Source organism: Pollicipes pollicipes, unplaced genomic scaffold (assembly GCF_011947565.3).
Source record: "Pollicipes pollicipes isolate AB1234 unplaced genomic scaffold, Ppol_2.1 Scaffold_4002;HRSCAF=4701_pilon_pilon_pilon, whole genome shotgun sequence".
NCBI classification, from domain to species: Eukaryota; Metazoa; Arthropoda; class Thecostraca; order Pollicipedomorpha; family Pollicipedidae; genus Pollicipes; species Pollicipes pollicipes.
Window position 1 is genome coordinate 36,684,119 of NW_023596420.1, and position 23,732 is coordinate 36,707,850.

A 23,732-nucleotide genomic window follows, 5' to 3' on the forward strand; every position below is an offset into this window, starting at 1 on the left:
GGTATACGTGTCTAGGGCCAGTCAGTAGCCTGGGGGTGGGTATATGTATCTTGGTGTAGTTAAGCTTTCTTAACGCGATGCGACGCTCGGTATTCATGACAGAACATTGCTTGGCAAAATTAGTACGCAAGTACCGAATGCGCCCAGTTGCAGCATGAATATAAATTCACATAACGTGCCTCTCGTACGAGCATCTACATCATTGCACTACTATAAATGCGCCTGTGAGAGGCACTTCGTTAGGTGATGCTGCCTGTTATGCTCTCTATGTATCAGTTGCATCCACCACCTAGCGGTGCCCTCGTGACGTTTTTTTTTATCGTTTTCCGTTTGCCGCGGGCCTTACACAGACACCGTCAACTCGACCCATCACGTCGCCCTGGGGAGCGCCGAGTGTGTGTCCGCCCCGCGCGGCCGTGCCTCGAGCTGCCCCGGCCCCTCCTCGAGGCGGGACCTGCGGTCCCGTCTCGAAGCGGCGGGCGTGGCCGGCGGCAAATTGCTGCTCGGCGCCGGCCGTCCGTCATCGCGTGCTGTTTGTTGTCCGCAGCCGGCGCTCGACAAGCACTGTCGGATCCACGACACATGCGGCGTCCACAACCTGCACGGCATGCCCGGATCCTGGCCTCCACCGTCGGCGCCATCATGGCGGCCATGGCGTCTCCGGAGCAGTACGGAGCCAGGTGTGTTGGGGGTCGCCGGCTTCCGCCGTGACATGGATCGGGCGTCGGCAGGGCAGCCAGGTGCGCGTGCCAGACTCCCCACGTACTCCGTGATGGTAACACCGGCGACCGACAGATACGGACGCGTTTCCTCATGCGATCGTGCACGTGCGCCATTCATGACGTCGTTACTGTAGTGACTTGCTAACGATGAGGGATCGTGTCGACCCGCTGCCCCATCCGTTACTGCCAAGTCTATGCTTCTTCGCGAGACACTCGCAACACAGCGCTGCTGCGTTGCAACTCACCGGCGCGGGATGCTGCAGCTGAAATTGGCACCGTTCTTCTCACGTCTGTCGTGTATATTAAATGGCCGCACGGCGGCCGAAGTGGCGCAAGGCCGCAAAGCGGCCTGGTGTATCTCACCGCACCACGTGCGGCGCTGGGATACGTCTTCAAACAATTTCACTGTTCCCACCGCGAGGAAACTAACAAGACAGGGCAAAACACGTCACGGGCGGTCGTACGTGACGGCAGCGCCGTGGCGCCGGCCCCGAGACGGCCCGCTGGACGGGGGTGCCGTCGCCGGTAACCACGCTGCGGCCGGGGCGGTCACCGCTGTCGGCCTCGTCCGCAGTCTGTTCGTGATCTTCCCGGGCGCGCGCGGAGACGGCGCTGGCCGAGGGAGACGCCGGTCGCCGGCCGCTCGGCCTCCGTCCAGGGCGGCATGCAAATGCTGGCGCTGATCATCACGCTGGTCATCTCCGTGGTCACTGGTCTGCTGACGGGTGAGCGCTGCACACAGCCGGGCCTTTTCTAGCAGCTGCCGGGTTATCTTGCGATGCACTGAACTGCTGCTGCTGTCGGCTTCGCCAGACACTTGAGAAAAGCTCAGTGTCCGGCGAAAGTTCCTTGCAGCGGGGAAATCAGAGCCAGGCCTTTTGAACAGGGACGAAGATGCACCGCTACGCAGCTATCGAGGCGGGGCGGTTTTCCACTGGTGCCGCCACTGCCGCCGCCGTCCGAGCAGGCCGATAATACGGACGGAGTTCACCCGGCTAAGTGACTTGAAAGACGCCATGCACATAGCAGCGCAGTTCACATGTGTCCTCGTGCCTCCAGGCCTGCTGCTGAAGCTGCGTTTTCTGGGAGCGGCGTGGAGACGGGCGACCTGTTCAGCGACCGGCGCTACTTCGTCGTGCACGACGAGCCGCCTCCAGAGCCGGCCGAGCCCGGTAACACCACGAGCAGATACGCACATCTGAGCCGCCCACGTCCGGGGTCACCCGACCGGGGCACGCGGTGCTTGATCCCTTGTGGCGTCTGATCGGAGGCACGCATTTCTGATCCCCGCGGCGGCTACCGGGGCACGCATACTTCACCCCTAGCTGCGCCAGACGGAAGGCACATGCACCTAGTTCCGTGCGGAGGCTGGCAATCGTAGCAGAAGCTCTGCCGCTCTCCTCCCAGTCCAATGTGACCCGGGATGGTAGCCTACCGTCGACGCGCACACGTGCTCCCTTGCGACGCCTGGCAGCACAGTGCGATGAATAACGCGCCCGTGTGCCTCTCGTCCCGCCTGGGTAAGTAATGTGAGCGCCGACCGCCTGCGCTCGTCCCGGGACACCTGGTGAGATGATCTAACCAATAATGCTCACATCCGCCCCTGTCGTGCCGCCTGGGAGGCAGCCACATCGCCTTAAGCGCGCAGCGGACCACGCGTCTCCCAGCAGCTGTGGGTCACACGGATCTGGTGCGCGTGCGGCGGGCTCAGGGGAGAGGTTCTACGGCCGTGCATGAGCATGTTAGATATGCATCATGCCCAGGGTTGGCCGACGGAGGTGTCTATCTCTACTTGTTTTAGATGTTGGTTTCCGGACACTTAACTTACTTTCTACGGGCGTGTAAGTTTTTATACTACACTTCGCGGGCACTTTGACCGTACAGCTCGAGCGCTCGAAGTCCCATTTACCTCTACTGCTACTGCTACGCCTCGACGAAGATGGCACAGCGGTTCTGAGCATAATGTTAACAGCAAAAGCATTCGTCTGATTAATATGGGGTGAAGTAACGCGCTTGTATCGTAACTGTGTCCCAGCCATGCTTGTGCCAGTGCGAGGCTGATATTGTAATCCCCCACTCTGTCCTCACCATCGCATTGACCGATAAGAAAAGAATACTAAGGGCCAGCCAAGGTTAACAGAGATGCAAGCTTTGGATAGTGTTTCGATGCACTTGTGCTTTCGCCTTTCTTGAGAAGTCTCGTCCCTTATCCTTGTCGCTGTCCTCCCCTCCTTCACCCGACCTCCCCGACTGGATCCATGATAGGCTACGTACAAAATGGGATAACACGTGATCTTATCTCTGGCGCCCGTGTGCCAGCGGGAGACGCCAAGCAAGGTGAATGAAGCGTGCCATGATCCCTCCGCCGTACAAACGCTCATCGGAGTGTGTATCATGAATTTGTCACGCGCTGTAGTGATGTGCGTCTTAAACATGCCAGTTACGACTGCTGTCACTAAGAATATTTTAATGATGCCGTCGTTACTAATATAGCAATGCAAACGTATGGCCAAGTTCATTTTCATAAAGCGTTTTTGGCGGCGTGATGTTTGGCCAGCTGGCGAGTTGACCGTGAGAAGTATCTACATGACCGTCGTCCTCAGTTTGGCGATTTGTGAGCGTACGGGGCAAGTTCGTTTCTTATAAATTCGTAGAGAACGGAATGTCAATTAAGCCAGTGGGGAAGAGAAGCCATTGGGAGCATTTGAGTAAGGACAGCTTGTACCAGATCGGATTTTCAAAAACGGCGCGGGCTGGATGGCGGATTTGTGCTTGATTCCACTCCGATCGTGCTTGATTCCGCTCCGACGGAGGTGATTCCGATCCCATCTCAAGACACGTGGAGCGGGTTCTGGCTATGATTCCAACCAGCATAGGCCATTTGCAGTCGACTCAAGTGGAGTGGAGCCAGTGGGTGGACCTGACTCGAGTTTAGTGAGGCTAGTGAGTGGACCCAACTCGAGGAAGTATGGCTCAATTCCCGCATCGATTCCAATGCAATCAACTCCATTGGCATTAGCTTAAGAGATCCCTCATACCATGCCATCGATAAAAGCATTGTCATTAAAAATGTGAAATGTTTTTGTATATACAATTACAACGAATTTTATGACTATGCTTAATTATGCTCACATATAAGCTGTGAGACTGCGAATATAGCCTTTTGTCTTGATTTCCATTTGGGTTGACGTACTGAGGAATTGGTTGATTTAACTTGGATTCACCTCCCAAATTCAAAGCACTTGATTCACCCTGACTTGACAAAATCGTCGTTTGCTACAGAGCTGATTCCTCTGTCGAGCACAAATCGATCCCTTCGGAAGAGCACCTGACATGAGTCTGGGACATTGCGGTTTCAAGCAATCACGCAGCTGAGTATTGTTATGCGTTCGGAGAAAAGCGACAAGAGAGCGCATTTCATGACGGCGCTCATACGATGGACGCGTCCTCGTTGATTCACGTTTGACGCCTTGCCATACTCCTAAGTCGTTTGTCCATGCACTCTTGAACCGAAAACAGCGATCATACCAGGACATGACTACAGCCATGTCCGTCTTTTTTCAAGCTGCCGGAATCCGCAAAATCCACGTGGTGAGTCCCGTAGAAGACTAACAGCTTGCCGCGGCAGCGTCCGAGCCGCCCGCCGCCGGCCAGCTCGGGCGGCCCCCCGACACTGAGAGGCTGGGTCCTCCGTTCAGTTCTTCGGTGGACTCTGCGCCTTGCACCACATCGTCTGGTCGGACGCACCCCTCCCCCTCTCTCTGTCACCCGTGTGAGCCTACCCCTCCGTCACCTCTGCCAGCCGTGTGGGCCTCCCCCTCCGTCACCTCTGCCAGCCGTGTCAGCCTCCCCTCCATCACCTCTGCCAATCGTGTGGGCCCCCCTCTCCCTCCGTCACATCTGTCAGCCGTGTGAGCCTCCCCTCCCCTCCACCCCATCACCTCTGCCGGCCGTGTGAGCCTCTTCTCCTCTCCGTCACCTCTGCCAGTCGTGTGAGCCCCCCTCTCCCTCCGTCACCCTCTGCCAGTCGTGTGAGCCTCCCCTCCATCACCTCTGCCAGTCGTGTGGGCCCCCCTCTCCCTTCGTCACCTCTGCCAGTCGCGTGAGCCTCCCCTCCATCACCTCTGCCAGTCGTGTGGGCCCCCCCTCTCCCTCCGTCACCTCTGCCAGTCGCGTGAGCCCCCTCTCCCTCCGTCACATCTGTCAGCCGTGTGAGCCTCCCCTCCCCTCCACCCCGTCACCTCTGCCGGCCGTGTGAGCCTCTTCTCCCCTCCGTCACCTCTGCCAGTCGCGTGAGCCCCCTCTCCCTCCGTCACATCTGTCAGCCGTGGTGAGCCTCCCCTCCCCTCCACCCCGTCACCTCTGCCGGCCGTGTGAGCCTCTTCTCCCCTCCGTCACCTCTGCCAGTCGCGTGAGCCCCCTCTCCCTCCGTCACATCTGTCAGCCGTGTGAGCCTCCCCTCCCCTCCACCCCGTCACCTCTGCCGGCCGTGTGAGCCTCTTCTCCCCTCCGTCACCTCTGCCAGTCGCGTGAGCCCCCTCTCCCTCCGTCACATCTGTCAGCCGTGTGAGCCTCCCCTCCCCTCCACCCCGTCACCTCTGCCGGCCGTGTGAGCCTCTTCTCCCCTCCGTCACCTCTGCCAGTCGTGTGAGCCCCCCTCTCCTTCCGTCACCTCCGGCAGCCGTGTGAGCCTCCCCCCCTCCCCCTCCCCGTCACTGGCCTCACCTCTTCCAGCCGTGTGAGCAGGGCGTCCACGTTAGCTCGCTGGCGCCCATCACTGTGTTCGAGATGTCGCGGCGGCGGCCCGCCGTCGGCGAGCCGCGCCGCAAGGGTCTGTTTGAACGTGATGTGCACACACATGGGAACGACGCTAGATGTGTACCAGGCTTTGGCCATCGGCACGTTTCGGCACCCAGTAACGAACGATATGTAGGTTATATGCACTTGCCCCACACAGGCTCCTTGTTGCACCAGGGAGTGCCTTACATACAATGAAACGTGTACACTAGCTCTAGGCACTTAGCTTTTTAACCAGCACAATGCGTTCGGCCCCATTCATCCCAGCATGCTTTTCGCTGACCGAGGCGCTTAGTGCCACGTCAATCGATGAATACACGTGAGGTGTACATCGCATATATAGTGTATTTCTTGAGGAGCGCAGCCGCACTGTTAGTGTCGCGAGTCAGTCAGCCTCTTCACACGATTCAGATCCAAAGTATTATTCGACGCCCATACCCGTGTTCAGAGCACCGCGCGTCCGCGCCGACGGTAGCCGGCCAGATCGGCGCCCAGAGAACAGCCTCGATTTCCATGCTCAGCTATCTGATCGTGTTCGCGGTGGGAACGCAGGCGACAGGGCCGGGGCCGGGGGCCGGGGCCGGGGTCGGCACTTGGGTGTCGGTTTAGTGAATGCACAGCGTCAGCGGGCGGCGCTTCGTCGCCCCAGGCTACACGGAGCCGGAGCCGGTGGCGGGCCTCGCGCTAAAGCGCTACAAGAGTCGGGCGGCCTCGCCGTGCAGCAAAATACTGACTTGAGTATAACAACGGGCGGCGGCGGACAACAACGGGGGCGGCCCGCGGGCGGCCCAGGGCAGCACGGCGCCGCGGCGCGCCGTTCGATGTGGTCGCGTTCGACTGAAAGCCACGGTGGGGCGGACGCCGCGGCCGGGCGGCGCTGTCGCGGTCCGGAGGCCGGCGTCAGGGCGGCAGTGCGCCAGCGGCCGGCTGCCCACCGGCGCGCGCCCGCTTCGCCTGCAAACGAGGCTGGCTTAGTGCTGAGACGTCGTCGCTCGGGTCAGCTGTATGCGTGAGAACGTGTGGAACCAGGCACATTAGTCTGGCGGACTGGGCCGACGCGGGCAGCGGCCGACCGGCTCGCTCAGATCGCCCATCACATGCTAATGCCCTTCCGCAAGTAGCGACAGAGTCGGGCCCTGACAGCAGCCATCTGCAGACTGGCCGACTACATCTCATTTGGAAGCCCCCCACATCCACGGAGCCGGTGCCCCCAGCACCAGACAGCCCACAAATCACGCCCGCCGTATCGAGCAGGCATCGGACGCCGCCGGCACGGGGTTACCGTCCAATGCAAGCCGAGCGGCGGCGTCCACAGCGCTCAGCAGGATGCACTGGCCGCTATAAACAGCGTTCGGTGGCGGCGGCGGCCGAGCCGAGCCGAGCCGAGCCGAGCCGAGCCCCGCGCCGTCGGCCGCCGGGGGCGCCGCTCACCTGGTGCAGCGCGGCCCGGCCCTCGCCGCCCAGCTCGGCCAGCGCGCCCTCGGCAGCGGCTCGCACGCGGTCGTCGGCGTCGGCTGAGACGAGGTGGCGCAGCGGCGCCAGCGGCGGCGCGCCCAGCTGCTGCAGCGCGCGCACGGCACCCTCGCGCTCCGAAGCCGCCTCCGACTCCAGCAGCTCGAGGAAGGCGGGCACCAACTGGCCGGCAGAAGGTAACATCAGCACCGACAGACAGACGGGCGAGGCGACGGAAGGACATCCGTGCGCACAAGTTACTAGGAAAAACGTACTCGTTAAAAACTGAATACATGACGCATTTGGCAAAATGATGTACATGGTGCACATATGACGTCTACAATACAAACAAACACGTACGCAATAAATAAGTTCATACATGGATTTTCCAAGGCAGCGCGACCTGCGTCGTCACGCACCGTTTATGGAACGCCAGCGACTGCAGAGGCGATATCAGCGCTCAGGGACTAGCATCAGACTCGGAGGCTCGAGCCCGAGCCCTCCTCGTGGAAACCCGATGCGCTAACCACTCGGCCCTTGTGCCTCTCGTACATGCACTCGGACGACCGGACAAAGGAACGACGCAAATACAAACAGGTACGCACAAAAACAGACCGACACAAAGCCAACCCCATTGTAACTGATGAGAAGCACAGAACGCGATGGCGCACGCACGGCCACGGCCATGCGCACGCACGGCCATGGCCACGGCCACGTGCGTGCGTGCGACTGAAATTTGCACATACAAGCACGCCCGCGAATAACTTTTTTTTGCATGGTGAGGTGACCCAATCGGCATTGCAAGCTCGGTGAGGTCGCGTGCGCGTATAACTTTTTTAGCGCCGAACCCAGCCGCTGCCAGTGACGGCTGACCCGACCCTGCACAGTCGACCCGCCACGGTGGCGGCCGACCTGGCCTGTGACGGCCGTCAGAGCCGGTGACCGCGTAGACCGGTCACGTGTAAACCGCGTAAACCGGTCACGTGTAAACCGCGTAAACCGGTCACGTGTAAACCGCGTAAACCGGTCACGTGTAAACCGCGTAAACCGGTCACGTGTAAACCGCGTAAACCGGTCACGTGTAAACCGCGTAAACCGGTCACGCGGTTTACCCCCGTAAGCGGGATATGGACGCCACTCTCCAACAGCTGGGGGTAAGACTGCAGGCTCCCCCGCCACCCGATATACAACTCGCTGATCTTACTACCAAAGAGGTGCAACCAGCTGCGCAGGGGAAAATACAGAAACTGCACCCACTTCCCACCATCACACAGCAACGCAACAGCTATTCATGCGTTGGGCCGCAACATGTGTCAGCACATTTCAAGTAAAGACAAATGTAAATAGCCTCGTCCTTAAAAGAGCAAGATGTCCACACAACGGCATATGGCTGTAAGGCATGCGAAATCGGCATTAAAAAAACATTAACTTACTGCATCTGCCCCCTGAATATTCACAACATGGACTGAAATTTGCATACACAAGCACGCCCACGAATAACTTTTTTTTGCGTGTTGAGGTGGCCCAATCGGCATTGCAGGCTCGGTGAGGTCGTGGGTTCGAATCCGGCTGTCAGTGTGATTTCTTTTCTGCTGAGGATGGGCGCCACGACGTCTGCCATTCACCCTCCCCAGCTCTGGAGCTGCTACCGAGAACTGGTCGCATGCGGCGGTAGGCAACGATACGAGGTGGGCTTCGACGCGGATAGGCAACGATACGAAGTGGGCTTCGAAGTGGATAGGTAACAATACGAAGTGGGTTTCGAAGTGGATAGGCAACGGTACGAAGTGGGTTTCGAAGTGGATAGGTAACGATACGAAGTGGGCTTCGAAGCGGATAGGCAACGATACGAAGTGGGTTTCGAAGCGGTTAGGCAACGATACGAAGTGGGCTTCGAAGTGGATGGGCAACGACGCGAGGTGGTCTTCGAAGTGGATAGGTAACGATACGAAATGGGCTTCGAAATGGATAGGCAACGATACGAAATGGGCTTCGAAGTGGATAGGTAACGATACGAAATGCGCTTCAAAGTGGATAGCCAACGATACGAAGTGGGCTTCGAAGTGAAAAGGTAATGATACGAAGTGGGCTTCGAAGTGGATAGGTAACGATACGAAGTGGGCTTCGGAGTGAAAAGGTAATGATACGAAGTGGGCTTCGAAGTGTATAGGTAACGATACGAAGTGGGCTTCGAAGTGCATAGGTAACGATACGAAGCGCGCTGCGCGGAGACATAACAACGCATCACCACAGATGGAATCCCGAAACACGGCAAACACCGGAAGCTGACACAATGGGCGCGGTGGTACGCCTCCGCGCGCACCGATCACGTGAGCGCATCCGGCACCGCTGCCGCCCTGACAGACGTGCCCCCGTTGTGGGGACTGGAGCACATCAGGTCCCCGCACGGGGGCCGTGGTGACAAGGTGGCTAGGGCACTCCGTTCTGGACCTGTGGGTCTCTAGTTCGGGCACCTGCCACGCCACTACCGTATCCGACACGATAACCTAACAAAGGAGCCGGTCTTGAAACGGCTCTGGCAGTCAGTGAAAGGTGAGGCCCCAATCATTACTACTATCATGAGATTCATGCATGCCAGATTTCATCGGTTGTTTGCCACTGTTGATGCGCAGTTCTTCGACCCTGAGGGGTGCATAGCTGCAAGGGCCGTCGCGAACTATACGACACAAGAAGGCACCATCCTCTGCAAGTATCGCTGCATCGCACACCGTGAGCAACAGCTGCTGAAAAAGCAATGGTAAATTTGGAATGCAAATTGGGTAATAACCGAGGCGGGCACGATCTGACCTGTCATCGATACGAGCTCGACCCCAAGCACCCGTGGTCGCCGGCTCACGGGGGGCGGCTCACAGCAAACAACAGTGTCTGCATCCCACGCCGCAAATACAGGAGTCGTCACGGCGCACAAGCGCGCGTCACCAGCCGCCAGGCCGAGCGGTCTTCAGCGGCCGGGTCGGCGCCGACGCGTCCCGACGCCGGGCCGGCCCCGTACGGCTGCTCGCGCTCGCGCCCCTGTTCCCGTCCCGTCCCGCCCCGCCCCGCCCCGCCCCGCGTGTGCCCAGCCCCGACACTCGCCCGTCGCGCCGCTCTCAAGGCCGGCGTCCGGCACGCCCGGCCCCAGCGGCGGGGACGCCGAGAACACCCCGCGCCCGCGGCGGACCCCTCCCCCGGTCGAGCTGCACCGGCCACCGCACGCCCCGGACTCCGGAGAGCCGGACCACACTGTTGTCACGCCAGGCCCAGGGTGTCAGAGTTCTCCCGCAGGCGGAGGCGGCGAGGCCATACACGGACGCCTCTCACCGGCGGCTGGCATACAAACAAACCGAAGCCCCAGCTCTGACACGCCGGGCGCCGCATGGTCTTGACGACCCCGATAATGGTGCAATCACTGTGCACTGTTTTATGTCGCACAGGCGGACGTGTTCCGGTGCCCCAACAATGATAACACAAGACGTGGTCTACTGCATGCCCGCATATGGCAGATGGCCAGGCACTTACAAACCACCAGTTGTCAAAGTTGCGCGCAATGCAGCGGGACCACAAACAATCCAGCAATATGACTGACGAGTCCCATCCTCGGGCAGACATCCGCCCGGCTCACCAACTGCACACACTCTCAATCTCCCGTGCAGGGTCACGAACGCGTGTTAATGCGCCCATCACTCGCATACCACACCCAAACAACTGCCAGACAGAGGTACAAACAGGCTCGTTAGCTCCCCCAAAACAGCACGCGGGGCGGGGCAGCAGCGACGCTCCCATCACGAGACGCGCGCGCTCAACAGGTCGGCTTCCCCACTCGCGGCGCGCGGGGTTACACCAGTCGACACCCGCCTAGAACTCGCCGAAAACGACTGCACGGGGATGTGGGCCGGAGATCTCGCGGTGTTACCCACAGCTCCCCCATCCTCTCCCCCCCCCCCTTCCCCCACCCGCACATTGCTCGCTTGCTCCAGCCAGTCCTGCAGCTGTCCGGAGCGGTCTCCCTCGCGTCCCTCACCTGCTCCAGCATGCTGTCGGTGCTGCTAACCTCTCGCATCCAGGCGATCCTCCTCGCCTCCCTCAACTGCTCTAGCATGCAGCCGGTCCTGCTGACATCGCGCAGCCAGGTGATCCCCTCGCCTCCCTCACCTGCTCCAGCATGCTGTCGGTGCTGCTAACCTCTCGCAGCCAGGTGATCCTCCTCGTCTCCCTCACATGCTCCAGCCTGCAGTCGGTCTCCCTCGCCTCCCTCACCTGCTCCAGCATGCAGTCGGTCCTGCTGACATCGCGCAGCCAGGCGCGCACCGTGTCGGCGACGCGCGGCCCGGCCGACGCCAGCAGCTGGCAGACGACGCGCAGGCACGGTCGCGGCGGGAACATGTACACCAGCTGCGCCAGCCGGCGGCCGATCGACTCGGCGTTGTGCGACAGCAGCGCGTCTGTCAGCTGGACTGCAGCCGGCCCGAGACAGAGGCAGAGAGAGAGAGAGAGAACGGCATGTCAGCGAGACGCAGAGCGCGCCGACCAGCGTCACTCGTCGCGAGCTCGTGGCGGCGTGACACAGCCGCCACGCTCAGCGCGACGGCCAGGCCGGTCGGCGGCGGACGCGGCCCGGCCAGCACCTCGGAGACACAGACACACCGCCCAGCGCGGCGGCAGACGTGGTGGTGGTGGTGGTGGGGGGGGGGGGGGGGTCGACCTGCATCGCACAACAGGCAGGCCGCGTCGCAACAACAGCCAAGGACAGCCGGCCTGCCGGTAACAGGACGGGCCACTGGCGGGGCGCCCAGGTCACTGAGGTCACGGCGCCCTGACTGACGGCAAACCGATCTGTAACGTATTGCAGCATGGCGCCCAACGGGGGCTGTCAGCGCCATACCCTCGGAGCTGATCTTCACTGTCCTCTAAAACACAAAGTGTCCCCAGGATTCGCACGCACCGGTTTGGGTATACAATAAGGGAATTGTTGACGGCGGAAGTGTCATATTCCGATTAAATGGGCGCTGCTGCATCCGGGCGTTTAGCCGGCCAAAAGTTACACTGTTCGAAGCCTGGACTGGCGTGTCATCCCAGGGAAAGGTTATCCGTGTCAGGCAGGCTGACACTACCCGACAACTGCTGTCAGTTTCCGTACGAACTTGAGTCCGTCCCAACACTGCACACCCCAATGACACACGCCTAGTGGACAATCGGTCTCAAGTTGTAACACCCCGCTAGTCGTGGGGAGTTTTTGGACAGCGCAAAACATCTCAAGGTAGCGCACAGCAAGCCGGCGAACGCAACAGTAGCGGCACTCGCCAGCCACTGGTGAAGCGGCTGGCTCGAGCGGGGAGCGGCGCATGACAGACGGCCGCGTGCGTGAGCCGTCCCGGCGGTGGCGTACCCGCCCAGGCGCACACCACCGCCCGCCGGCGGCACGCGATGCCGTGCCGACACAATGAATACCGAACACTCGGCAAAGAGCGGCGGCACGGTACGGGCCGGCCACGGCGGCGCGGCGGGTTGCCGATCGAAAGGGACGCGGTTCGATCCCCGCCAGATGCATATTTTAGTCAGCGACGATGGCAGGGCCGCACGAATCGCCGCCGCCGGTAACGGAGGTCACCACGCAAACAAGTCGGTCAGGCTCGCGCGCGCTGTCAGCTGATCAGCTCGCTGAACGACTGGCTGGGGAGAGGACGGCGCTGGAGCTGGCGACGGGGCACCGCCGCACGTACGTCAGTCAGGTCGGGGCCTGCTGAGGCGGGGCGGGGCGGGGCGGGGCGGGGCGGGGCGGGGCGGGGTCGGGCGGTGACCCGGGGTGAGGTGGGGCGAGGTCGGGCGGTGACCCGGGATAAGTTGGGGCGAGGTCGGGCGGTGACCCGGGGTGAGGTGGGGCGAGGCCGGGCGGTGACCCGGGGTGAGGTGGGGCGAGGTCGGGCGGTGACTCGGGGCGGAGTGGGGCGGTGACCCGTAACGCGGCAGCACGCGACTCCTGCGCCGGTCGTGTCCGCACAGCCGGCGCGGAAGACTACACGACGGCGGCCACTCACCCTCCTCGGCCAGGTCCTCGACCACCCGGTCCAGGCTGGTGTCGGCCGTGTAGTCCCGCAGCGCGAACACGGTGAGCTGGTGGTCGGCGGCGACCTCGGCCAGGTCCAGACATCGGCTGACCACCAGACGGGACACTGCCGCACACGGCACACCCGGCGGTCGGCCGCACGCCCCACACCACGGCCATCAACGCACTCTTTGCTGCCGCGACACGACGGGGACTGCCTGTGACTGTCTCCGGCTTCTGGATTCGAGGCATAACGCACTGCCAACCGATGGCAGGGCATGCCTCTGCGTGGTACGGTTGGCTCGGCAGTGTGCGACGCACACTAGTGTGTGCGCCTTCTACACCTCAACGCCCGTCCGCAGCATGTCAGACCTCGGCTGGTGGCGACAAACGAAGGCGCATTCGCCAGTGACGAGCATCCCGCACACTCGACTCCGCCCGACCACACCCGGCGGACGCCCACCTTTGCCGGCGATGTGGGCGTCCCTGTACTCGAGCCGGGGCCGCAGCAGCGCCGTTAGCCGCTCGCAGGCGGCCGTCGCCGGCACGTGGTACAGCGCCGGGCCGTCGCACAGCTCCCGCCAGACGCCCTGCCGGCGGCGGGCGGAGCCGCTGACCACGACACGCTCCCGCTCGGCAGGCACAGAGGCGGCGGCGGCGCAGGCGGCGGTGCGGGCCGACGCTGACGCGGGTCGGGCTGAGCTGGTGACGTGTCTGCAGACTGCACTGACAGTGCGCATGCGCGGGTGAACCCAGCCGCCGGCTTCAACGCCCACCCGACTCAGGGGTAGGCACGGCGTGCCGTCCGGATTTGCCGTGGACAGGTCAGTCAGGTTGTCGTTACTCTCACCTCGGCTAGCACGATGGGCACCAGTCAGGAATAAGACGCCAACACTGTCTGCTGTCACACCACAACACGTCTCTTCCCAGCCGTCGCAGAGCCCGACAGCGCGAACGTCGGCCCACACAACACACAACCACAGCGGGCGCCGCACGACCCCCGACGGGCCACTGGCCCGCACCAGCCGTCGGCACCGCAGCCGGCGCCCCGCCGCCCACCTGAATCTGTGCGTCCGTGATGACGTCATCAGGCGGCGGGCTCTGCAGCATCAGCTCCAGCAGCACGGTCTGGCGGCCCAGCTTCTGCCGGCAGCTGTCGGCCCGGTGCCGCAGCGGTCCGGCCGGGGTCGTGCCCTGACGGCAGAGGTCGCGGTCAGCGCCCGCCGCCCGCCGCCAGGGCCCGCCAGACCAGAGACGGTCGCGAGGCCACCTGTCGGGCCTCGCGTCCCACCTCGTGACATACCGCCTGACGCTAGCAGCGAGCCAAACTTGGTCTCGATGCACAGGATTCGCATGTCCAGGGCTGACAACTATAACAAACCAGGCACTTACGACGCGCACACGTCATGGTAACGTTTCACACCAGTTAACGTGTGACAATGCGACTTGTCCATTCACACAATAGCAGTTGCCCGTCAGCCGGACGGTGGCTGCGCGGTGTCCGCATGCAGGCTCTCCTGCTGCACCCCGGCTGCTGTAGCAGCCACTGCGACCGCTTCCAGCACTCGGCGTCAACGGCGCGGGGGCCTCACTCCCACGCCGCCTGCCCTCCAGCCGCGTAGAAGAGAGTGGGCCCTTCTATACGCTACCCTTCCACGCTCCACGTCCCGCCCAGCAGCAGCCGGTCTGCAGGCACCCCTCTCCCCTACCACCACCCCGGCAGCCATCATCACCAGGCCCCTGTCCTGTCCCTGGCCTACGTCGAGCAGGTGGAGGCAGTAGAGCAGGTGCATCTCGAGGCAGGCGTCGAGTCCGGCCGCGGCCGCCGCGGCGGCCGGCAAGTCGGCCAGGCTGCCGCTGTCGCTGAGGCCGAGGCAGGAGTCGGCGCGGCCGCCGCCGGTCGGCCGCGGCTCGGCCTCCTCGCTCAGCTGGTGCACGATCGAGCTGATTCCCGAGTCGGAGGTGCGTGCCGTCATGCCCGGCTCCAGCAGGTCCGGCTGAGGAGGCGGGAGACGGGGGTCACGCGCGGGGGCAAAACCGCAGAGAACAGCGGGCACCAGGCGGCGCATGGTCCGCCGCCGCGCACAGACGGAGGGCGGCCACCGCACCGCGCCGCATACCGTCTCCCAGCCCGCCGAGGACGGCCGCGCACCGCGGGCCGGGCCCGGGCCGGATCGGCGTCGCAAACGCACCCCAACCTCGGATGTGGCCGTCAACAGGCAGAACGCTCGCGAACGGGCTGTCTAACACAGCGCGAGCACACCTCTACAGACCACGCCGGCGTCGGGCGTTTCATGCGCACGGCACAACTATGACACAATGTCTCCAACGTCCAGCCGTCAGTAGCACGTGGCTCTCAGAAAATGCCGTACTGCAGACATGCAAACACGGGTTCTCGTTCCAGCGGCCATACATGGCTAGGTAATAAAAAAACTAAACACGCTGTGGGTGGGTCGAGAACGTGATAGCTGAAGTTGTGCAGACAAAGTCCGAGACAAATACTGCACGCAAGCCCAAAGCCTGGGGGAAACACCGACAACGGCTATTTCACAGAAACGGGAGCCTCTGACGCTCCTGATTGTTGTCAAAACCGCACAATGCGCTGCCCTTGAATGCTCGCCTCAAACAAACCACACCGGCCACCGGCCACGCCAGGCCAGGGGGGGGGGGGGGGCGGGGCGTCTGTCACACCTTGCACTCGGCCTCCTCGTGCTCGCCCTGCAGGAAGCTGAACTTGTCGAGCGCCGACTCGACGCTGACGTCCGAGTCGTGGGACCAGCGGCGGGGTCGGGTGGGGCCGGCGGGCCGCGCCGCCAGCCGAGCCGCCGCCGCGCGCAGCCGGGCCAGCGGCGCGTCCGGCGCCGCGTCGGCCAGCCGCGCCGCCACCGCCAGCGCCGCGCCACGCAGACGGCCGCCGGCCTGCCAGAGGGCGCTCGCGGACGCCTCGGGCCGCGGCGGCGGCGGCGCCGACTCCTGGCCCTGACGGAGGGACCGGACGGTCAGCGGGCGGGCCTGGAGCGGACCTGGACCGGGTCAGTGGGCGGACCTGGAGCGGACCTGGACCGGGTCAGTGGGCGGACCTGGAGCGGACCTGGACCGGGCCAGCGGGCGGGCCTGGAGCGGACCTGGACCGGGCCAGCGGGCGGGCCTGGAGCGGACCTGAACCGGGTCAGTGGACGGGCCTGGAGCGGACCTGGACCGGGTCAGCGGGCGGGCCTGGAGCGGACCTGGACCGAGTCAGCGGGCGGGCCTGGAGCGGACCTGGACTAGATCAGTGGGCACTCCCCAGTCACGCTAGCGGCTATTCGGGTTCGTTTTCTGGCATGTCCGCGTGGTGAGCACATTTCCCACATCACCAGAAAAGATCACCTCGATGCAAGTTCAACGCAATCCGGCACCCATCGCGGCAGGTTCATAACGTTTTTATATTCCTTATTAACAAAACAACGATACTTAACTTACTGACCGGTGACCGGGAGTAGGCGGCAGAGGATCCCCACGCGTGGCGAGCCCCAACTCGGGCAGCGTGGCAGGCAGCAGACACCGGGCGGCCGAAAGCGTCTCAATCCACGCTCGATCGCAGCCCGGCAGCAGCAGCGTCTCGGCCGCTCACGCGGCGCCGACAGCCCGTCCAGCGCCCCGGCGAACCACACCGGCGCGCCACCAGACCCCGTCGACCAGCGGCCTGCTTCAAGCCGTCCCCACCTCCCGGGCCGGCCAGCGTCCCGCCCGGACCCGACCCCCACCCACCTGCTGCTCGGCGGCCTGCTGCTCGCGGCGCGCGCGGTTCTTGCGCTCGACGGTGGCGAACCAGTCGCGGCGCATCTCGGGTCGCTTCTGGAGCGTGTAGGCGGCGCTGCCGTCGTCGCCGTCCGGCTCGGCCGCCTCCACGCTGTCGGCGCTGCTGCAGCTGTCGCGCTCCGGCGAACGGTCCGCCTGCCGGGTCGCCGGGCGCCCGTCAGGGTCCGGCGGCGGTGGCGGCGGGGACGGGGGGGGGCGGAGGGAGACGGAGGGGCGCGGAGGGAAGCGGCGGGGGCGGAGGGAGGCGGAGGGAGACGGAGAGGCGCGGAGGAAAGCGGCGGAAGCGGAGGGGGGCGGCAGTGGCGGGGCACGGCGGACAGCGGCGGGGCAGAGGGGGTGGCGGGAAGCGGCGGGAGGCGGACCACCACTTCATGACACTTGAGATCGCCTGTGACGCGTGGGACTATGCTTGTGCAAGTCTCGAAAGTTGTTATATGCACACGAGATCCAACGCTGGAAGCCGTTTGATGTCGTCCCATGTTATGTCCTGTTGTTTGCTGAGATGCTGTACATTGTGACCTCTGTTAAGACTACTTTCTCAATATTTGTCTGTCACAGACGTCACAGACGAGTCTGCGAGCGGGCGTGTTATCTTTCAATACCAGGCCAGCTCCTCCTGGCGCCAGCAGGGGATCCTGGAACCGCTGATCCGGCTGAACTTTCACCCCCCTCCCCCCCCCCCCCCCCCCCACTCACCGCGGGGCCCGCGGAGCGGCGCAGGATGTCTGGCGTCGAGTTGGGCAGCGTCTGCGAGTCGGACGAGTCCACAGACAGATCGGGGGAGGCCACGTCGGCCGGCAGCAGCAGGGAGTCGCTTCCGTCCACGTACTGGATAACGAGGCAGCGGACGGCATTAGCGTCCAGTTCCACCGGGTGCCGTGGCTTCCAAAGTGCACGGTGACAGACAAGACCGGCGCTGGAGCATTCAAAACAAGCCAGCATTCACAGCCGCCCACACACACATTGTCACAAATATCCTTAATACACAAGCAACACCGAAATGATAACGAAATTCGCCCGAAGAAAGACGGCGTTTTGCCCCTGAACACGCTCATGATACCAGCGCGTGACCTTCTCCTGGCGCCTCCCCGCATTCCACGCCTCAGCGCATGAGCAAGCCGACTGGACTCCTGGTCGCACTCCCACACGTCCCGAGCCGGGAGCGGGGGTATGCCTGAGACACACCGTATCAGCCGCGGTGGCGGCGGCGGCGGCGGCGGCGGCGGCGGGGCGAGCGTCGCCGCCCAGCCGGGGCGAGTTGATGGTGGGCCGGCGGCGCAGGCTCGGGCTCGACGCCGACGCCTGTCGACTCAGCGTCTCCTCCGGGAACGCCTCGATCGCGCTGGAACGGCCGCACGGGTCAGCGGCCGCCGGCCGCCGGCAGCGGGCCACCAGGCGCGCGCGGCGCCGATGTCGCGGCGGGTCAGGGGTCACGCCGGCGCGCTGGCGGCACATCACACGGACGCCGGAGCTACGCCGGCCCGATGGAATTACACCCGGCACACGCGCAAGCACACACAGTGCTTTCCAGCCCACTCAGTGTTTATGCTTAGGCGCATGCAGACCAGAGGACGGGGCGTCCCCGCGAATGGCACACGCCACCCGTACCCGGCTCTGGTCGGCGACGCGTCTGGCGCGGGAGCCGGCCCGCCGCGCTCCCGCTCCGCCTCCAGCGCCCGGCGCGAGGAGCCGGCTCCGGCTCCGGCTCCGGCAGGCTCTCACCTCCAGGTCACGATCAGCGTCAGCTTCAGCGACCCGGTCGAGTTGAGGTAGATCACCATCTGCTGCGTGTGCGCGCTCAGCAGCTCCCCTATCTCGCACACCTTCGTGCCCAGCACGTGCTTCCCTAACGTCTTCACCTCGGAGGCCTGCGCAGACAGGGGACGCGGCGCATCACCTATTTATCACCCCGACAGGCGATCAACAGCGAAGACATGACCCGTAAAACACGCGGCGGAACAGAGCACCGCCACCGCAGACGGCAAGCCGCAGCACGCGCTGTCTCAGAGCACAGCGCGCCGCCGCCGTAGGTCCGTGGACGCGGACGTGCCAGCGGTCCGCCTCCCGCCCTGTCGCCGTCCACCACCGGGCGCTCCGCCAGCCGAGGTCTCGTGAGAGCCGCCGACCCGACCCGACGCCGCCTCGCGAGCGTCCCAGTGCCGGGCGGCGCGCGGGCGCCATCCCCCACCTTGATGACCAGCTGGTCGGAGAGCGTGGGCCGCAGCACGCGCCGCGGCCGGCTCCAGCGCTGCTCCTGCTCGCGACCGACGGTGGCGCGCGACCGCCACTCCTGGCCGCCCAGGCGCACGCAGATCTCGTACACGTCGCCGGCGCACAGCCGCGCGAAGCCCTGGATGCCTGCGGGGCGGCGGCGGCACGGCCGCCGAGTCAGGCCGGCAGCCCATGGCTCAGCACGCGGTGCCTCGAAGCGGTCGAGGCACAGTGTTCTGCGTGGACCGATAAGCCCTCGCATAGATGACGTAGCGACACGGCACACATCTACTCAACCAGCGCTGGTAAATATAGGCGCCGATCACGCACTGAAATGCTCACAACAAAACTGGCGCTGCTGCCGTTGCTCGGCGAGCAAGTATTGCATCAATATAAAACTCCTATTTTATTATTTCCGAATTGCATCGTCTGAAACAAAGGTTCTTGTGTGTGTGTGTGTGTTCTTTTTCGTATAGCAATCAGCGGACACTGTCCAGCATGCATGTCTCGCTAGATCTGGCACCAATTAATATTACATGTCACACAGCTTTGGATTTCCCTCACTGCCGTCACGGCCTCTGGCGCCAGTCGTGAACGGACCGCGTAAACATACACAGCAACGAACACCCAATGTGCAAGCCTTTGGCCATCCCGTCGGGAGATACCCCATCGGCAGGTCTGTGGACGACACCAGCCGTGCTCGTCCTCCAATTCCGCAGCGTTTCTTTCCGCCGCGCCCAGCTCACCTTTGAGCTCGAACAGCAGCGTGCCCATCTTGTTCTCCAGCTGGGCCTCCATCAGGCACATCTCCTCAGTGCACTCTTTGAAGCCGGAGCGGGCCTGCGAGAGGCCCCGCTGGCTCTGGCCACGGGGCAGAGCCGGTCAAACGGGCGGGAGAGACCAACGACACAGCACCGACAGACCACAGACAGACCGCCGACAGATCAACGAGACCACCGAGACCAACGAAACCACCGACAGACCACAGACAGATCACCGACAGCGGCCAGACGCGGCCGCGGCGCGCACGCTCGCCGGCCGCTAAGAATGGTGCGGTGTACGCCTCAGGACGGTGTCCAATGCAGTGACGGTTCGTGCGTGCGGTATGCGGTGCATGCATTCTGGTTTGCCATTCATGGATCTTTCTGCTAAGGAAACAAAGCGAGAGAGTTCCACCAGAACCACTCATGACATAGGGGGGGGGGGGGGGGGGTAGGAGCATCTGCTACCAAGTTGTTCCCGCACAATTGCAGCACCTTTTTAAGTGATTTTATCCCCATTTCACAAATAACTGCATCACTCTAGACACTGTTTACTTTGCCCGTCGACACAACTGACGGCAGCAGTCAGAGGAGGCCAGCAGTTAGGGGGCACCAGCGACAGCGACACACAGCGGCCACTGTCGGCTGCCGCAGCTCCCGCCCCAGTCCCTCTGCCAATGCCGCGGCTCCCGCCCCAGTCCCTCTGCCCCTGCTCAGGCTCCCGCCCCAGTTCCTCTGCCGCTGTCGGCTGCCGCGGCTCCCACCTGCGCGCCGCCGCTGCTGCTGAAGGCGGCCGCCAGCCGCTCGGTGGCGTCACGCAACCGCTGCTGCTTGCCGTACTGCTCCGCCATCTCCTCGATCTCGGCCAGGTGGCACTCGAGCCGCTTGACGTAGCGTTCGGTGAAGCGCAGCCGCCGCTCGGTCTCGTACAGCCGGCCCTGCGACTGCGCCGAGTGCAGCGAGGCCGACTCGAGCGCGTCGCGCAGCGCCAGCGCCTCCTGCCGCTCCAGCGCGATCGACTCGCGCACGCCCTGCCGGCCAGGCGGGCCGCGTCGGGAACGGCGGGGCAGGACGCGACGCGGCGACGGCATGACAGGGCCGGGCGGCGGCCGGTGGAGCTGCACGTGCACAGCTCAGAAATCAGCTCAGCCAGGCACACAGAGAAGACGCCCCGGTACAGAGTCCACAGCGGGCCCACGTAACAGGGGCTCCACAAGGGCGGTAATGCAACAGTCAAACCCTCCACATCCGGGTTACATCATGCTGTTGGCTGGGGGTGAGCATTCGGAGCTGCAGCATTCGAAACTCGAGGGGATTTGTTGAACGTCCACCTCTGTTCAAATGAGATTCACAACATTCGGAAACCTTCCAATGTATGCCAAGGCTAGCCCACAGCCAGCCAAGGAAGAAATAAAAAACTTAATAAAAGTCGAACCTCAATATGTGGGTCGCTCTACATTGTTTTTTTTTTCTTTGGCTTAAAAAGATCGTGCGCTCTGGCTGCAGGAACGCATATACTGGCACCTGGGAACCGATACCACGCATCATAGCGTACACAGGCCAAGCTGGACCGGGCTTAACACGTTGCACGGATCAGTATCCTCCGAGAGAACCGGAGCTCGGTCCGTAAGCTCCGAGAGAACCGGAGCTCGGTCCGTAACCTCCGAGACCACCAGAGCTCGGTCCGCAACTTCCGAGAAAACTGGAGCTTGGTCCGTAACCTCCGACAGCACCGGAGTTCGGTCCGTAACCTCCGAGACCACCAGAGCTCGGTCCGCAAGCTCCGAGAGAACCGGAGCTCGGTCCGTAACCTCCGACAGCACCGGAGTTCGGTCCGTAACCTCCGACAGCACCGGGGCTCGGTCCGTAACCTCCGAGACCACCAGAGCTCGGTCCGTAACCTCCGCCAGCACCGGGGCTCGGTCCGTAACCTCCGAGACCACCAGAGCTCGGTCCGTAACCTCCGGGAAAACTGGAGCTTGGTCCGTAACCTCCGAGAGAACCGGAGCTCGGTCCGCACCCTCCGAGAGCACCGGAGCTCGGTCCGTAACCTCCGAGGGCACCGGAGCTGGGTCCGTAACCTCCGAGAGAACCGGAGCTTGGTCCGTCACGTGGTTCAAGCGGTCTCAGACAACTATGCACATAAGGTTTAGCATTGAAACAACGCACCAAAGCGCGCTGCAAGACAAGAACGGAGGCCGTTTTCCCCTGGCGTGAAGCCATCCGTGGCCCGTGACGTGTTTCACACTCTGAGCGGCCGCACATGGCGAAATCGCTGTTTATGTCCGCAGAGCGAAGCGAGCACAGCGTATCACCACTTCTCCGAACGGCTGCCCCGCTACGATAAAGGCGCGGCGAACGCTCCAAACACCCACCGTTGCAAAGGACACGTCTGCGCACCCTTTTGACTCACCGCTGTCATTCATGTTTGCGTTGTTTTGCGCATGCTGCCAAGGTACTCGGGAAGGCAAAGGCAGCGCGTGAACAGAGCAGAGTGAATGACTGTCAACGTGTCCCGGCTCTAGCTTGCTGGATCCCCGGACGCCGACCCCATTACGGTGGCCCCGCCGCCCGGCCCCAGCCTGCTGGAGCCCTCAGACACCGACCAAGTTACGGTGGTCAGGTCGTCCGGCCCGCTCGCAGGCTGGCGACCGAATTCTTGAAGCCTTATCGACTCTGTCCCATGGAAGCTATACCAAAAGCGCTGCAGACCTACAAGGTCAATGCCGGCGCTAGACGGCCGTGCCGCAGCACTGCACAGCGCTCAAGGCCTTCCGCAGTGCCGTTCGGCGAAATGGCGATGGAGTTATACGCTGAAGTGCACGACACGACTTCAATGGTGGGTTTAGGCTTTGTGGAAAAATCCATGCTTAGCCTGTGTCCAGGACTCAAAGCTAGCCAATATCTGAAACGCCCGCGATGTATTAGCACCGCTGGAATGCCATCTATAAACAAGCATCTGGGTGAATAAGACCTTGAGTCGTTCACGTGAAGCCTGGTTAAATCGCATTTCAAAATAATGCCGCACGACAAACTTGCCCCCGCCACACCTTCCAGGAACGCCAGTCATTCGCTACATCCGCTAATAAGTATTCCCCTTAGCCAAGCACGACTCCGACTTTCGTCCGAGTGGGCGGCGCTGTGGACAGGCTGCAAAGTTGGCAGCAGGTGGTGATGACGTCCGCCGGCTGTGTGACTCCGACTCTCGTCCGAGTGGGCGGCGCTGTGGACAGGCTACAAAGTCGGCAGCAGGTGGTGATGACGTTGGCCGGCTATGTGTTCGATGCCATGAGTGCGCCAGGTGACTCAGGGGCCGCGTCACCGGCCCGAAACCGGTCAGCGGGGCTTACCCGGACCAGCGCGTCCGTCATGGCGAGCGCGCGTCGGTAGCGGGGCTGCTTGGGCACCCGGCAGCCGGCCGGCAGGCCCAGCGAGCGGCGCGACTCGCGCGGCGAGCGCACGCACTGACCCAGCACCTCCGAGCCCTGCCACGAGTACCGGCTGCAACAGGGCGACACATGTGTCAACGTCCCGATGCGGTCGTCGGCTGGGGGGCGGGGGGGGGGGCACACGTGCGCACACGCTGGCTACGGCTACCCAACGATACACCCCGCACCTGGACGCGCATACACTGGTCAGGAGTGCCGCCTGAAACAGGGGCGAGCGCGTGGCGCACGTGCCCGTGAGCACCAGCCACGAACGTTGATCGCAACCGCACACGCCTTGAATGGGCGACGGTGACCGCCGGCGGCCCGGCACATGTGCCGGACGAGCCGCGGGCCGACCGATGGGGGGCGGCGCATACGGGGCACGAGACGGCCGGCGGCGGCCCAGCCGGCGGCGAGAGGGACGCGGGGCCGGCGGGCACCGGGTGGGGCCATGCGGTCCGTCCGTCCCGCCCCGCCCCGCCAGCCGCGCGGCGGCGCCTGCGCCCCGGACCGCCGG

At 63.3% G+C, this 23,732-nt stretch overlaps 1 protein-coding gene and 1 long non-coding RNA gene across 2 annotated transcripts; one reads left to right on the top strand and one right to left on the bottom strand.

Annotated features, from left to right (window-relative positions):
- The first annotated feature begins 1,352 nt into the window (after positions 1–1,352).
- On the top strand, positions 1,353–4,579 carry LOC119093613 (uncharacterized). Its single transcript, XR_005093645.1, has 3 exons — positions 1,353–1,447; positions 1,782–1,894; positions 4,288–4,579. It is a non-coding gene; the product is annotated as an uncharacterized LOC119093613 (long non-coding RNA).
- A 1,911-nt stretch (positions 4,580–6,490) lies between these two features.
- On the bottom strand, positions 6,491–23,158 carry LOC119094437 (rho family-interacting cell polarization regulator 2). Its single transcript, XM_037217497.1, has 16 exons — positions 23,138–23,158; positions 20,552–20,818; positions 19,773–19,887; positions 19,004–19,173; positions 18,538–18,683; positions 18,001–18,157; positions 17,512–17,643; positions 16,765–16,950; positions 15,938–15,993; positions 15,706–15,769; positions 14,862–15,011; positions 14,318–14,384; positions 13,007–13,141; positions 11,229–11,425; positions 7,095–7,154; positions 6,491–6,496 (listed from the first exon to the last, which is right to left on the bottom strand). Exons 1-16 carry the CDS (start codon positions 23,156–23,158, stop codon positions 6,491–6,493), a joined length of 1,929 nt encoding a protein of 642 aa, XP_037073392.1.
- Between the last annotated feature and the right edge of the window lie 574 nt (positions 23,159–23,732).